Source organism: Anguilla anguilla, chromosome 8, assembly GCF_013347855.1.
Source record: "Anguilla anguilla isolate fAngAng1 chromosome 8, fAngAng1.pri, whole genome shotgun sequence".
Lineage (NCBI taxonomy): Eukaryota > Metazoa > Chordata > Actinopteri > Anguilliformes > Anguillidae > Anguilla > Anguilla anguilla.
In genome coordinates, this window is record NC_049208.1 from 20066152 (window position 1) to 20082521 (window position 16370).

The 16370-nt window shown below is 41.1% G+C and overlaps 1 protein-coding gene across 1 annotated transcript in view; it reads left to right on the forward strand.

Annotated features, from left to right (window-relative positions):
* egfra (epidermal growth factor receptor a (erythroblastic leukemia viral (v-erb-b) oncogene homolog, avian)) overlaps positions 1–12757 on the forward strand; it is a 72444-nt gene extending 59687 nt beyond the window's left edge. The window contains exons 20-28 of the mRNA XM_035431292.1: positions 1231–1416; positions 3872–4027; positions 4503–4578; positions 6234–6380; positions 6702–6799; positions 6994–7161; positions 9113–9154; positions 9299–9392; positions 11121–12757. Coding sequence (XP_035287183.1) covers positions 1231–1416; positions 3872–4027; positions 4503–4578; positions 6234–6380; positions 6702–6799; positions 6994–7161; positions 9113–9154; positions 9299–9392; positions 11121–11485 — 1332 coding nt within the window. The 3' untranslated portion in view covers positions 11486–12757. The remainder of the gene's footprint in view (positions 1–1230; positions 1417–3871; positions 4028–4502; positions 4579–6233; positions 6381–6701; positions 6800–6993; positions 7162–9112; positions 9155–9298; positions 9393–11120) is intronic.
* The last annotated feature ends 3613 nt before the right edge of the window (positions 12758–16370 follow it).

Here is a 16370-nt window from a genome sequence, read left to right on the forward strand (position 1 = left end):
TTCCCCATTCAGTAGTTAGTTCAGATGGGAATGCCCTATTTAGAACACTATGAAAGCTAAAATCAGTTTGATGGTAGCTTGTTAGAACCCAGCTAGCCCACCCTTCAATTATATCCATCAATAAATTTATGATTTATTATACTACTACTGTTGACATGGTTAAGCTTCAAAACCTTGAAGCTGTTTAAAAAACACCTGGAGATTTAAAATATCCAGTGTTGTCAGGATCAAAATAGAAGACTGATAGAAAAAGAACTTGATCATTGTTTATTGTGATAAGCAAGTCCTATGTTTCAGCAGCTAATAATTGGCCTCTGTTCAACAGTAAAATGACGACTTGTACAATAATACAGCGAACGTGTCCCTAAACTTGTCATTAGGACCAAGCCGTAATCTGTCTTTCCTTGAGGAAAAACGGCAGTGCATGGGTCGTGCTGTCCTGGGTCCTGGCCTGAGTGGGCGGCACATGGCAGCTTGGTCAGGAAGTTCTGGAAATGGAAGATTCAATATCCTCAGTCTTCACACAACTTGTAGAAATATGTCAAGGATAGAGAAATGCTTCCCATTTTGGCTGGAGACTGATGACCGGCTGTTTATTCAGCATTTAGGGAAACAAAATATGTGCCCAGCTGCAGCCATTCACCCAACTGAGGAACCATTGCTTTGGATTTGTGTTCCCAGAGGCACATGTTAGTGTTGTTAAGCAAGTTATCTATTTAGTCTAAAGAGTAATCAAATCTCCTTTTTCAAGCAAATGTTCATGGAGATCTCTAGTGGTGCAGCTAGTAGTGCACTCAGGTGTAGTACACTAGTGTGCTGTGCCCTTCAGCTCAGATAGATTACACATTGTGACAGTACTGACTAGCCAGGGGTTCCTGAGGGTGACACATAATTGGCTGCAGCATTTGTAAGGAATTTTCAGTTGGCATGGTTTCTCCTGTCTCTGTGCTCAGTGGCACCTCTTCTGGTCAATCTGAGTTCCTGCAGTCTGTCCACAACAGCTGAATCAGCTGGTTTGGCTCATTAAGATGGTGAATCACAGAATGAATTAGAAGCAGTCAGCAGACGTCATGCAGAAGTATGAGTATGTTCTTTCTTGTTTTCACCATCCTGAACTGGCTGAGGGAGTGATGGAGCAGAAATTCTGTATGGCTGTTATAACAAAACAGGGATGAAAAATGTGGGGAGAGAAACCTAACCCCAAGGCCTGTCTCTCCCTTTCCATATCAGGAGGCCTATGTGATGGCTAGCGTAGATAACCCGCACGTGTGTCGTCTGCTGGGCATCTGCCTGACCTCCACAGTCCAGCTCATTACCCAGCTCATGCCCCATGGCTGCCTGCTGGACTACGTCAAGGAGAACAAGGACAACATCGGCTCCCAGTACCTGCTGAACTGGTGTGTGCAGATTGCCAAGGTGAGTTATTGTCCTCTCCTGAGATTGCTGTCAGACTTGACAAAAATGCACACGGAAACTGTTGGAAGATGCTTGAAGGACCTTGGCCAACTGTCTGCTCTGAAAACATTTGTTAAATTATGGAGAGAAAAAATAACATCATGTAATTTATATATTTGAAATTGAACCTCAGGAAACGTGTTTAGTTGGATGCCCAAGACTCACGCATGTAAATAGCCCTACGAGTCTTGACTCTGAGGCTTTTTGCATGTGTGTAAAGACTCCTTACATGTTGGGAATATCAAAATAAACACACAAACATCTAACACCCTTTTTAACCATACTTTCAATCATGGATGTTAGGAATGCAATATCTGTTGTGAAATACATACAATTTTGTACATGCTGTTCTTCTTAGTTAAAAAGAAGATTACCAATGGCTGAGACATTCTACTGTTCCCCTGCAGCCAAATAGATTTGGAGATCTCCTATCTTATACAGTATATGTAGCCATTCACACATTACAGATTTTTCAGGTCTGACCTTACCGCCGGATAGCCTGTAATATTAGTGATTTGAGCTTCATATAGTTTAAGACCAAAGTACACTATCTACAGGAAGTAAAAATGATGGGCTACTGAAATATTTCCTCCATTCTTGGCCTTGTGCCAGGGCACCTCTCATTAACTTAATCTAAGATCTGTTTGGAGTACAGCCTCAGGTGTTGAAATATGGCAGCTGACAGGATACTGAAAATGAAATTGGAGATTATTTATGTTTTAAATTAATACAGTCGTCTGAATACATATTAAATGGTTTGGATGGGCTTAAGCTGATTAAAAGTGTGGATGCTGTGGTAATAAATTTATTTAGGTGGTGACTGGAGACACTGCACATTCAAGTGTTTTACACCTCAGGTTTTAGACATGTGTGGCTTCCGTATATGTGGTGCTACTACCTTGCTTAAACTGAGATTCTGAACGCTGACATCTGTTCCACAACTACAGATCTAAGAAACACAGGAGATGGTTTAAAATCACAAACTCTGATTTGAACATCCAATCTAAACCCTCATCTTAATTAAAATCCTGACCTCAATTAGCCTGAAATTGTGGGATGCGGTCAGTACTAAACAAATTTTTTGAATTCCTGCCTTATGTTATTTTCATAATATGGAAGCATCTATTATTGTAACTCTGACACGGTCTAGTTAGGCACAGTTAAAACCAGCTAATTTGCAAGACTGATGTGGAATATAAATATGTTTATATTAGATGTCATGCAGACCAGTCACAAAGAGATAGTACTCTACGCTGACTTTATTAACAATATAGTGGCAGGCCTTTGGTTTTGTGCTCATAGCTTCTCATTATTAAAGAATCTTAGGTTCTCTCAGGGTAGGCCAGGTAGGGTAGGGTATTTGCTTTTTCAGTCAATGGCTTGGTAACAATAAGCGAGAGAGGCACAGCAATAGCTTGTGCCATTTACCTCCATCAGATTGAATTGTGCTGTTTTTAATTACAGCTAGTTTACAGAGGGCGTGGGTTTGTGTGCACATGCTGACCTGCACAAACACAAGTGCAAATACTTTTATTGTATGTTCACTTGCAACACACCTCTTCATATCTCTCTCATAAGTCTTCGCCTGTTTATTCAGTGTATTGCTTCATTGCTTGATCTAATTAGTTAAAGTCATTGTCTGGAGTCCCTTATGTAATTGTGTAATGTGTGTGTGTGTGGGGGGGGGGGTTCATGTGCGTGTGTGTGTGGAAAATGACTTAATTATGAATTTTGAATTTATTCTGATTTGAATACTTAGATGTATATTTGTAGGGCTCTGGAAGGACTGAAGTTGCATTTGGCTGTTTCATTATTTTATGATATCATTCATCTGGACTCCCTGTGCTCAGTTGGACTTGGATGTTTTATGATGGAGCTGTAGACTAACACCCACAAAGTCTAATTTTGGACTTCTGTTCACTGTGTTACAAGTTGCAATGCTTGAGTCATGACAAAAAAACGTTAACTCATCTTACCCCTGCATTTTCCTATTACACTTGGCTTCAAGAAAGCTTTTAATAAAAAAGCTAACTTCATACTGTCATGATTTTCTTCTTTTCATTTTCCTTTTTTAGGAACTGGAGTACAGTTCCGCATGACCCAAAAACAATAATAAATGTAACATAAAAGAAAAAATAATCCCCAGAAAGATTTTTAAAGGATTACAATGGGGGTACAATAGAAAAAACAACAGTATCTCTCTCTTGTTGTATACAAAATTTGTAAAAACAATAATACCAAAATTTTCATATTCGTAATCTGTTGAGGTTTTCAGTTGTAAACTGATAAACAATTGATGTAAAATTGTGGTGCAATATTCTTATTTAAAATGAATAACTAAATAAGTAAATTAATAAATGAATACATATCCAGGGACTGCTTCATTTTCAAATTCTCGTCTCCCTCTTCACTCCAGGGAATGAACTATCTTGAAGAGCGCCACCTAGTTCATCGTGACTTGGCAGCCAGGAATGTGCTGGTCAAGACCCCCCAGCACGTCAAAATCACAGATTTTGGGCTGGCAAAGCTCCTCAATGCTGATGAGAAGGAGTACCACGCTGACGGAGGGAAGGTGAGGCCATCTTTAGTCTGTCATTCAACTGTTTAAGACCCACTGCCGGCTAGACTGACTGAAAAAATAACTTTATTCTTACACTAACGAGTACTGATATTAGTTTTGAAAATAGGCTGAAAGTCCTTCAATATTAGAAATTGTGTGTATATACTTCTCGAACCTTCCCTACTCCAAATATTCTGCTAGAGAAATAGTGAGAGCACTGTCCCCACAGCACAAATGACTACAGTAAGTTGTCATAATAAGTTGGCATAATAATTATGGGAAAACTATTTTTGGGAAATGGGTGGATACTACTCATGTGTTTTCAACTTGCAGCTACCACAAATGAAATTCAGTTTCAGCTTTATTCAAAGTCTGTTTCCCCTCCGACTCTTACATATGTTTTTCATCTGTGATACTTAACAGATGTATGTCTGAATGAGCACAATGACTCAGCTCAAGCGCTTGACTCACAGCCCTCTCTTCCCAGGTACCAATCAAATGGATGGCCCTGGAGTCAATACTGCACCGGACGTATACTCACCAGAGCGACGTGTGGAGCTATGGTGAGTCACAGACAGCAAGGGTCGCCTGGGTTACCGTTGCACGGTGGTATTCGGTTACTGTAGGGGACAGAATGAAGATAGTTAGGCCTCTGAAAGCAGGAGCCAGCAGCCAGTGGGGCTGTCTGAGGAGATGGGAAGCCAGTCACAACCTGGGATCCATCAAGAGGCTTTCAACTCCTGGCTCTGCTCTGCTGTCTCTCTCTCTCTCTCTCTCTCTCTCTCTCTCTCTCTCTCTCTCTCTCTCTCTCTTTCACACATGCACACACACACGTGGATGTGTGTGTGTGTGTGTGTGTATGTATGTGCGTGCAGGAGTGTGCATGTGTGTGTGGGCGTGTGTGTTCTGTAGAATGTATAAAAATATTTGATGATGTTGCCTGTTTTATGCATGATGTGGCATGACACCTCTTCAGTCAGCTCAGATTCTGCCCCAGTTTGGGGGTCACCAGTGTTTTCTGCTGAGCCGGCAAAGAGATTTGGCAGCTTTGTTTGCCCCCATTTTCCTCTGTTTCCATCGTAACAAGTCCAGCTCCAAAAACAATTTGGAACATGCTGACCCCACCATGACTGGATTAGTTGCTCTGCACTGGGGAAAAGCTTCTGTGAAGGTCATTTTCTACTACTGTTACTCTGAGTCAGAAAAATAGCAATATCTAAAAACCAGCAGCAGGCAGCTTTACTATTCTGCAACACAGCAGGCAGGTAATCTCCATCATGGACGACAAACTACACAATTCAAAGGTTGGAAACAACTGTGGAGATTATTGTGATAATTTCACATACTGTATGTGCACTGTATGCTCTCCCACAGAAATATATGTTGTTCTCACAGGTATATGCTATAATAGGGGAATACAATCTATACTGATGTAAGTAATTGGAATTCTAGGCCAGTTTAATGTGAGTCTGGCTAAAGTGTTTAACCCAGAACAGATTGAACAGGCTGAACGGATGACAGCGATGAGTCCCTTGGGAGAGCGAGGGTTCCTCTTTCACTCACTCATCCTCGCTTACTCTGTCACATCTGGAGACTAACTTCCTGCTCCCAAAAGGGAAATGAAAATGGACCCCTTCCGGAAAATAGATCAATATGGAAGTTATTCCAACTTGCTGCACAGATGTAACAGAAATATTATTTTAGAAGTTAAATAGCAAAGAACCTTTTTGTACTAAAGGAGAACTTCTACTTATATTATATGCTATCCCTGAGCTTTTCAAATCTGAGCAAATTTTTCCCTCCAAATTCTTGATCACAAATTGAGACGTTGAGATGTTTTAGTGTACATTTTAATGCAAGTTTTGATGTACGTGTTTCCATGTGCTCTGCTTGCTGTCCCCAATAGTCAAGCGTTGCAGTAATATATAGGAATTGTGGCATGGTTGAAAAAATGCACCTTTGAAGGCCATGCGTGGTCATGACTGTAGTGGGTTTTCTTGTGACTCATGTATGGCTCATTCTCCTAGAACAGGAGCAGGTCATCTTTCAGCGGCCTCTCAGTGCTTTGGTTGTAGTACAATTGCCTGTCACTTGAGAGTTCCCCACAGGCTGCCTGTCTGTTGGATACATACTTATTGGAAGGGCTGGTCTCTGGAAGGTATTGGTTTTTCGTCAGTGCTCTGTTGTGGTGACAAGCGGCATGGTTTTGTCCCTGCAGGCGTGACAGTATGGGAGCTGATGACATTTGGGACAAAGCCGTACGACGGTATCCCGGCCAGCGAGATCGCAGGGGTCCTGGAGAAGGGGGAGCGGCTGCCCCAGCCACCGATTTGCACCATCGACGTCTACATGATCATGGTCAAATGTGAGTACGAAACATGCCCTTCTCCAAACTTGCCTGTCTAAAACTTCTCTAAATTGCTGCAAATGCCTCTTTATATTAGGGTATTAAGTAAGTGTCATTTCATTGTTGGATAAACAGGAAGGATTTTTTTCTGCCTGGCTCATGCAACAGCTAAAATCAGAAGTGCACAGTGCATGTCAGACGGTTGCAGGTTCTGCATTTAATTTAGAATGCTGTATTCAGGGCCTTAATGCAGTGTAGGCTGCTGAATGTGAGCTTCAGTCTGACTCCTCCCAGTGGAAGTGGCTTTGACTCCACCTCTCCGGCTCTCCATTCCTTCAGGTTGGATGATTGAAGCAGACAGCAGGCCACGTTTCCGGGAGCTCGTCGCCGAATTCACCAAGATGGCCCGAGATCCACCTCGCTACCTTGTCATTCAGGTAACAAAAAAGCCGCTGCACTTAAAGCGCATTCTTCCAGCAGGCCGATATTTTATCTGGTCAAATGGCAGAGTGTATTCACTGTACCCAAACTGCAAGCTGCTGCAGCGACACAATTTTGTACAAGTGCAGCTCCAAATGAACTGTTCCTGGTGAGCAGGCCTCGCTCAGATCTGTGGGTTTCTAAACCGCAGGGCGATGACAGGATGCACCTTCCCAGCCCCACGGACTCCAGGTTCTACCGCACCCTGATCAGCGATGAGGACATGGCGGATGCAGTTGATGCAGATGAGTACCTGGTGCCCTATCAAGGTTTCTTCAGCAGTCCCAGCACCTCCAGAACTCAGCTTCTTCACTCCATGGTAACCACCTCTCTGGAAATTCTGCCTGTGTCATTTTAATACACCGCTCAGTCAATGTTAAAAAGACTTTGCTGTTCCTTTGAGTGTGTAGTACCCTTTTTTAGTAATGTGGTTTAAAGTTTTGGACTCCTTATTGGATATTTAAGTTGTAGTTTTCTTTACTGGTGTTTAATGTTTTTAATAATCAAGTTGAGCTGTACTTTATGACTCAATGACAATGTGTCTTGTGTCCTTACTTGAACTTGCTTTGTTTATACATCATAACCTAGCTGGAATCAATTTGTCACTGAGGTTATTAGTTATTCTTAAATTACAGCATAGCTTATCTTTACAACAGACATACATATGTCTAACTGGAGTCTAAAATCTCACAAAAATGTTTTATGGAGTACAAGCATAATGCATCCAATGCATATTACTACACTTCATGTAGCATCTATGAAGATCTGCTAATGAGTAATAATAGAGTGCAAACAGATTGTCCTTTGAGCTATGTTATTTTTTCATGGGTAGTATTCATGCACTGTGCCAGCATCAATTTAGCCATTTTTTCCCCCTCTTTTTTTCACACATTTTTACCAAGTGTGTTCATACTGTGGAGACTTTGATTGTATGCCACACTGTTCCCTTCTCCCCTTGGCAACGCCAGCCAGTGATCAGTGTTTAGCAATTGCCTATCGTGATGCCAAGTGCTTCTTTGTTGAGCGCTGATCAGAGATCAGCATAGCTGCGAGGGAGCAGGGTATGAGGACACAGAACAGCATTGCGTGGGTTAAATGGGGCATGGAAGGGGAGGGGGTGGGGCTCTGGGTTCAGGTGACAATAAAGAAGGTAGTTTCGATAACCAGCATCACAATGAGGCATAGTGTTCCTCAAATTTCATCACTGGCACAGATTTGAGTCGGTCTACTGTTTCAAACGCAAACTCGATAAGACAGGAGGGAATGTGCAGGCCAACCTCAAATGCTCTTCATTACTCAGACGCCTATGATGCAATATATTATCTCTGAGGAGTCCCAGTATCTCACCCTATCTGAGTTACAACAGAGCATTGCCAGACTTGGTGCTCCAGAGCCTCTGTCAACCCCTGCCTTCTTAGCCTGGTATTCTTTCCAGCAATGTTCGGGTTGTTTCAGTTCGGCTGATTACTGTTCGTCCGAGGGACTCCTTATCTGGAAATGGGAAAGTGTTCCTGTGGGCAGAGGGAAAGAGCTGAAAAGTACAGAGGGGCAGATTAAAGGAGGCAGAGGAAAAAAGACCATTTTCACAGGAAAGGAAATGATATCTGGCGGTACTCATACCTGGAATGCACCTCAAAGAGTTCTGCGATACACGCGTGGGAGGGGTGCTTACTTCCTGTTTGGCTCCCAGAGCCGACTCTCGCTCTCCTCCAGCTCGGCTGCCCCCTGATTAGTTTCCATTTCACCGTGGCACTGCAGGCTCGCCTGCAAAAAGACTCAACAGGCCGGCTTGCTCTTCCTTTCATAGCTCACCAGTAAAACGCACTATAATTTCAAATCCTGTCAAGCGTTGATGACCTTTACAGGTTTGGATAGTTCTACTTGTGAATGTTCTTTGGCTGGAAAATAGCTTTACTTCAGTGAAGAGCTCAACAATGGTCTGGTGTTTTTCTGCATGATGGCAGTCAGTCTGAGATGTTGCGCTTTTTGAACCCTTTTTGACTACAGCACCAGTAATTTATTGTTGTATTAATAAAATTTTTAAATTATGAATAACATTTGCTGCTGGAGGAAAATCGGAGTCACATTCAAATTTTTTTAATGATTTTTTAAAAATAAAACACCTATGGAAAACAATATCCATTTTAAAGATCTATGACCATCTCATTAAAATATTTTTCTGTTGAGATTAGAGAAACAAGAGAGACCCAATGCAGGCAGTCGAATAGAGGGGGTCCTAACACCAGTTCTCTTGTCTGTCTGTGTTACAGAGTCTGAACAGCAGCATAGGAGCCTGCCACAGCAGGAACGGCGTAAGTTAAAAACTTTACTATTCCAGACCATTTTTTCACTTCACATCTCTTCCAAGCATAGCAGTCAAAGCATAGCAGAGTTGATTATTATGAGCAATTGTGGTTTTGTGATTTATAGGACTGTGCTCATATATTTTTTTCTAGAACGGCTTCCCAATGAGAGAGAACAGCATCATTCTCCGTTACATCCCTGACCCCACAGAGAAATTTCTAGAAACAGACTTCCAGCCTGCTCCAGGTGAGTGCCCCACTCATTCTGACATTCCTGGTGGCTTACTTCCATGATGTGATAAGCAAGCAGTGATGGACACAAAGGATAGAGCCTAGTGGAAATGGATTTGCGGAATACTTTCCTAAATGAGTGACTGGAATCAATATAAGCCCCTGAATGGTGTAACTGCTGTTGTGTTGGAATACAATGCATTGGGTCAAGCTATTTGTGTTTGCTGCCATAGGGAGCCAGGGATGGTGTTTTTCATGCTCTTGCCAAAAAAGAAAAAAAAAAGAAAAAAGAAACTTATTCATGCACACAGTTTCTGCGATACCACGATTATATTGCACAGGATTTATTCCATCAGCTAAATTATTAAACCTTTCCTTAGATGATTTAGGTTGCACTCCAAAGTATTTCAATACCATTTGATGAGTGACATCAATCAGTAAGGACATTTTTAGTTTTGACAAGTGGTGAAGTCCATATTTATAAGGTGTAGGCACACTTTTGGACTTTCTTCTTTATAGGTTTAAGGGTTTGATTACTGCCATCAATATGATTGGTTCTTATCAGGCACTTCCTCCTGAATCCTTGTGAAGCCTTTGTTGGGACCCAGCGGCCTGTTAAATTCAGTTAGGAGTTCAGAGGGCGACATCTACTGGACAGAGACTGTAGCTCATTTCAGAGATCCACTTAAATGGACAGTTCACTGAGTTTTTGACTATTTCAGTTTTACTGTATGTTTTTGGTTTACAGTTTTATTGTACAATAAAGACATTTTTAAAAATATTTTACAAAGTTTCTGGCAGCGTTACAATGGTTGGTATAGGGGCAGTTGGGGGTTAGTCAAGTAACTAAAAAGGAGCTTGTGCACCGACTGTATGTATGAAGCACTCAATGAAGGTTGTGTGCGCCAAATGAAATGGTTTCAAGCTAAAATAATATTAAACATAATTTTATACAGCTGAGCCAATCAAAAGCATACACTAACTGAAATAATATCAGGTGCCCCAGAAGGTGGCCTATCACTTGAACTTCATGTCAAGTCTAAGGACATGAAAGGTGTGTCTTTATTTTTATTACACAGCTTTGTTGAATTCTTGATTCTGATTGGTCACTTCACATATTGAGCAGTCAGATATCTCTGTATAATGACCGCTGTTATGGGTAACAGACCGCTATAACCTAGAACTCTTCATATCACTCTGCAGAAAGAAGTGCCACAGCTGTGAATTTGAGCATTGTCACTAAATAAATCTGCTGTTATATGCAATTGTGTTGCCTAGTAAATCTAGTCTTTATAACTGTATGACTTATGCTTGCTATACAGTATATTCAGTCAGATTTACAATGGAGAAGCGAAAATCACTTGAACTGCATTTCAATCTAATTACATGAGAAGTGTGTCTTTATTTATAATGAAGGGGAGGTAACATTTGTCAGTGACTGGTTGTTGTGGATACATGTAATTTGTAATCGCACTCATTGGTTTAAATAATCAAGGAATGAATGCACAAAGTAGTGCCTTTCGTTAGGTATATATTATGTGATATTTCAAATATGTCAAATATTTAATAAAAATTTTTAGTCAGTTTTACACCATTATAAACGAGGTTGTTGCTAATTGCATGTCTGAAATAAAATAAAAGACTGAATAACACAATCTTTGCTCTTTGTAGTCCAGTGGAAAATGACAGAATGTTGACATTTCTGTATTTCCCTTGACCTGATGCTGAATCTGCATCATTACAGATTATGTGAACCAGAATGGTGGCTCTGCACTGGCCCCAATGGGGTCCCCTTACCAGCGGCCCACAACCGCTCGTGGTGCCCTCCCAGCCATGGCATCTGATGAGACGGAGGCAGAGTACCTCAACTGCTTCAAGCGCTCGAACGACGGGCCTGAGTACCTGAACACACCCCTGAGCACGGTCCCCGAGCTCAACTTCAACGGCCCCCAGCACTGCAGTCAGGGGTTTGGCCTCCAGACCAGCCTGGATAACCCCGACTACCAGCAGGAATTCACACCCCCAGTCAAGTCCCGGGCCAACGGGCATCTCCCAGCCACTGAGAACGTGGAGTACTTGGGCTTGGCTGTGCAGGCTGAGGTCCACTAGGGATTTTCCTTCCATTGGGAACCCAGAACAGGAGACACGCTGTGTATTGGAAGGGCACTCAGAACTCCTTGTACTTGACCCTGGGGGCAGTGGACGGGGAAGTTGCCATGGCAGTAGCTTAGATGCCATCTCGAACCATTGACTTTTGTATTCCCAGTTTGTCTTCGTAGAACATCCCAAGGCATGTCCCTTACTCTTTGATTAAAAACTCTTAAGGTGTCAGAGGTAGACCCAAAAATAACATGGCAATTTACTTGATTTCAAGTTTTGGGGAAAGTCCTCAATGAACGTGTGTGGATGGCTGGGGTGCGTTTAAGCCATGGGCACGATGGCAGCAGAGCTCAATATGAAACAGGGACTCAACCCTTTTTGTTCTTCAATGCCTGTTGGTGTAGATCTGGTTCAGTAATTCCAGGTAAAGTCTTAGTTTTGATGATTCTGCCTCAGCCCCCAGCTGTCACCCATGGACAAAAGCGTGGAGCTATTCTGACGTTGTATACTTCTTGCCACAGAATGTGAACGTCCAAAAAATGTGCATAAAGGAGGGGCTATCCGGAAGACAGTCTGAAGAAAGGTTTGCTTCTAACCTTGAACTTTGTTGCAGAAGCCTACTCTCAAGTAGCCTTTGAAGGCAGCCCTGCAGTGACACTGTTTTAGTGAATGGACAAAATTGATGGGATCCTTCCTCAGTGACAACACACATACAAGTAAAGGACTTTATCTATGACATTTCTGATATTAATATCAAATGGTACAGTGGTATCTATATTGGGAAGCTTATATGTGCTGTGATGGTAAATGGTTATGTACAGAGTCACTTGATTAATATTTATGTTTTCTGTTTGAGGCCAAATATATCGGTACAGTTTGGAGGAGTAATTAGCATTGGAATTTCCTGGTTGATCCAGTCTTGGGATAGATCCCATCCTTTCCTCCTTATAAGGGACATATTAATCCTGCCCTTTTAAAGCAGGAAAGAACCATTTCTAAGCAGGTACCCGCAGAATTAAAGCAAAGTCAGAGGAGAAATGTGTCATGGGCGTAGAGTACTAGTATGATAAAGCATATTATACTGATGTATGTATCTGAAAAAATGTTCCATTTGTGAATTGTCTTTTAATTCTTCAACTAGTTTTGTCTGCTTGGCTCCTCAAGTGTAGCTACAAGGTGACTTAGAAAGCTTATTTCATCTAGACCACATTTAGTTTTAATAAATTGTAATTATGGCTGTTTCATTGTTAAACTGAATAAAAATGTTTTTTATCTTCCTGATCCACAGCCTCTCACTATTAGACATTCAAGAAAAACATTCAACATTTGAAAATGTATTATATGATGGGTTTCAATAGACTACACAGAATATGTGAAACAGAGGGTGGTGGTCAAGGATGCGCACACACTACTGATCTTTTGAGGGTGCCTGGAGTCTTGATTTAACATGACTATTTACAGTGCTGTGAATAGATATGCCTCCTTCCTGATTTCCTATATTATTGCATATTTGTCACACTGAATGATTTCAAATCTTTGGACAAAATGTAATAGTAGACAAAGGGAACCTGAATAAAATTAAACAAACACCCATATCATCCATGTGAAAAAGTAATTGCCCCCTTGAACTTAATAACTGGTTGCACCACTGTTAGTAGCAATACCTGCAACCAAATGCTTCCTATAATTCGATATCAGTCTTTAAAGTAATAATCTCGAAGATTTTCATTAAAATAAATGTCTGTTAAGTCACTATCTATCGCTGAATTAGGTAACACAATGGTGATTCAGCCTATTACTATATTCATTTATATTATTATTATTATTATTATTATTTATGATTAAAGTGACAATCTCGAAGATTTCAGTTTCGTTCTCTATGGCGGTGCCAATGGCGAGAAGCGGTAATTGCAGGTGTGTTTTTGGACCTCACTTCCCATGGATCCAACCAGTGTCGCCTGTGTGACGTCAGTCAGTTGGCACGCCAACTATAACACTTACTATTTACTGAATAAAAAACGGTTGTTATAAAAGTAACGTTAGGTACATACTCATTCGTTGTCTAACATTAGGCTAACTCAAGATGTCTTTACACTGCCGAGCCGGGTTAAAATGCCGTAGCAAACCTGGGGTAGAATTAGGGATGATCAATTTCTGCAAACATTCTTTATCCACCTTTTGCCCGGTATGAACATCTTTACACTGCAGAGAAGAATTTGCGGGATTCGCTGTGGCTCGTGCAATTATGTATCTCGTGCACAATAAGCAGTCTTTTTCGTGAATGATTGTTGTGTGGTATTTGTGAAACAACTGCCTTGCAAAATGTTACCCCTGGTGTTTCTGGTTTTGCTAGCTAAACTGTTCGAGAATAAAGGGTGTTAAATTAGCAATCAGAACAAGAAGAATAAAACAAAAACAAAGGAGATTTCATCAAAAAGGGCATAAAGGCTGAAGGAACATATGAGGAAGCGTAATAAAATAATAACAATGCTAATCCATACTGACGTATTCTTTTATTTAGTTTTCTCCTGCATGACGTCTTCAGAAATCAGACCCGGTTCTGCTCCACATACCCCGGCTGTATTCCGATCATTATAATATATTGATGAACTCGATGGCAATGTAAATAACGGTAACGTTAAGGCCAGTTCAGATCAATGATTCGCAACGAGGCGAAACGATTTTAGAATGTTGCAGAGAAAATTGCAGCGGTGTGAACTGGCTAGTAGCGGAGCCGTTGCCTGCCCTGAGGTCTCAAAAGATCATCCTTGTCAAATCGCCAAGTGCAGTTTTAGAACGTTTACAATCAGACGTCTTGGAATTTTGCAAGTTGCACCCAGTCTCGTTGCGAATCATTGATCTGAACTGGCTACACTAGCTACACTGCAACGTTGCAACAAGGTAGCATTGCATTCGAGAGACGGTTTGCGAGGTCGGTACTGGTCGGTAGCGTTAGCTAGCGTTTTTTATAATTGTTAGCCGACATTAGATTGTGTTCATTACGTTACAATGAAAAACGCGTCACTAACTGTGCGCCACTTGATTTTTTCCCGGGAATGTCGCCACAGACACCAAGTTTTTTAATCATGAATTATGATAATAATAATAGTATAAATTAATATAAAAATAGGCTTAATCACCATTGTGTTACCCAATGCAGCGATAGATGGTGACTTAAAATACATTTATTTTAATGAAGATCTTCGAGATTATTACTTTTAAGAACTGGGTGTCTGTGGTGACATTCCCGGGAAAAAATAACAAGCGGCGCATAGATAGTGACGCGTTTTCCATCACCCATCAGTGGTTGGTCCGCCAGAGAGGGTAGGCGGAGCTAACGCAACAGGCTTGCTCTTCAACTCACTTGTGTGTGAGCTGTGTACTGTTTTTTCCAGTGTCTGCTAGCGTTAAAGGTGGGGGGGGGGTTATGGAACCCTAATAAGTTTTTGTGTAACATGAGAGGTCATATTATTTGTTGATGTAGATTTTGTATTACTTTTGATGACAATGTAACGTTACTAAATTACATAGCTATTTGCACAGCTAACGCTAGCTACCGGACCATGTCAATAAAGGCAACATTAGTTTAGACAACATTGTGCACAGTATCCATCTCTCATATCAGGTAACGTTGCGTTAGCTAGGTAGCTAATGTAATTAACACGATCTAATGTCAGCTAACAATTATAAAAAAACGCTAGCTAACACTACCGACCGGTACCGTCCTCACAAACCGTCTCTAGAATGCAATTTTCTCTGCAACATTCTAAAACCGTTTTGTCTCGTTGCGAATCATTGATCTTAACTGGCCTTAACGTTACCGTTATTTACATTGCCATCAAGTTCATCAATATGTAAGCCAGGGTGCAGGTGGAGCAGAGCCGGGTCTGATTTATGTGTAAAGATGTCAAGCCGGAGAAAACTAAATAAAAGAATATGGCAGTATGGATTAGCGTTGTTATTATTTTATTACGCTTCCTTATGTTCCTTCAGCCTTGATGCCCTTTTTTTGATGAAATCTCCTTTGTTTTTGTTTTATTCTTCTTGTTCTGATTGCTAATTTAACACCCAGCTCAGCTTTGTTCTCGAACAGTTTAGCTAGCAAAACCAGAAACAACAAGGAAGTTGTTTCAAAAAATACCACACAACAATCATTCACAAAAAAGATTGTTTATTGTGCACGATACATAATTGCACAAACCACAGCGAATCCCGCGAATTCTTCTCTGCAGTGTAAAGATGTTCATACCGAGCAAAAGGTGGATAAAGAACGTTTGTGGAAATTGATCATCACTAATTCTACCCCAGGTCTGCTACAGCATTTTAACCCGGCTCGGCAGTGTAAAGACAGCTTAAGTTAGCCTAATGTTAGACAATGAATGAGTTGTACTTGTATAACAACCATTTTTTATTCAGTAAATAATAAATGTAATAGTTGGCGTGGCCCAGGTGCCAACTGACTGACGTCACACATGCGACACTGGTTGGATCCGGATCTATGGGAAGTGAGGTCCAAAAACACACCTGCAATTACCGCTTCTCGCCATTGGTACCGCCAAAGAGAACAAAACTGAAATCTTCAAGATTGTAACTTTAACATCAATGTGGAGGAATATTAGCCCACTTTTCTTCGCAGAACTGTTTTCATTCAGAGAAATTGGTAGGTTTTCAAGAATGAACTACTCGTTTCAGGTCCTGCCACAGCATCTCTATTGGGTCCAAATCAGGACTTTGACTTAGCCACTCTAAAACTTTAATTTTGTTTCTTTTCAGTCATTCAGATATGGATTTTCTTTTGTACTTTGGATCATTGTCTTGCTGCATAACCCAGTAAAGACATCCTCCTTTACAATTTTCTGGTACTGAGCAGAATTCATGGCTCCTTCAATAATAG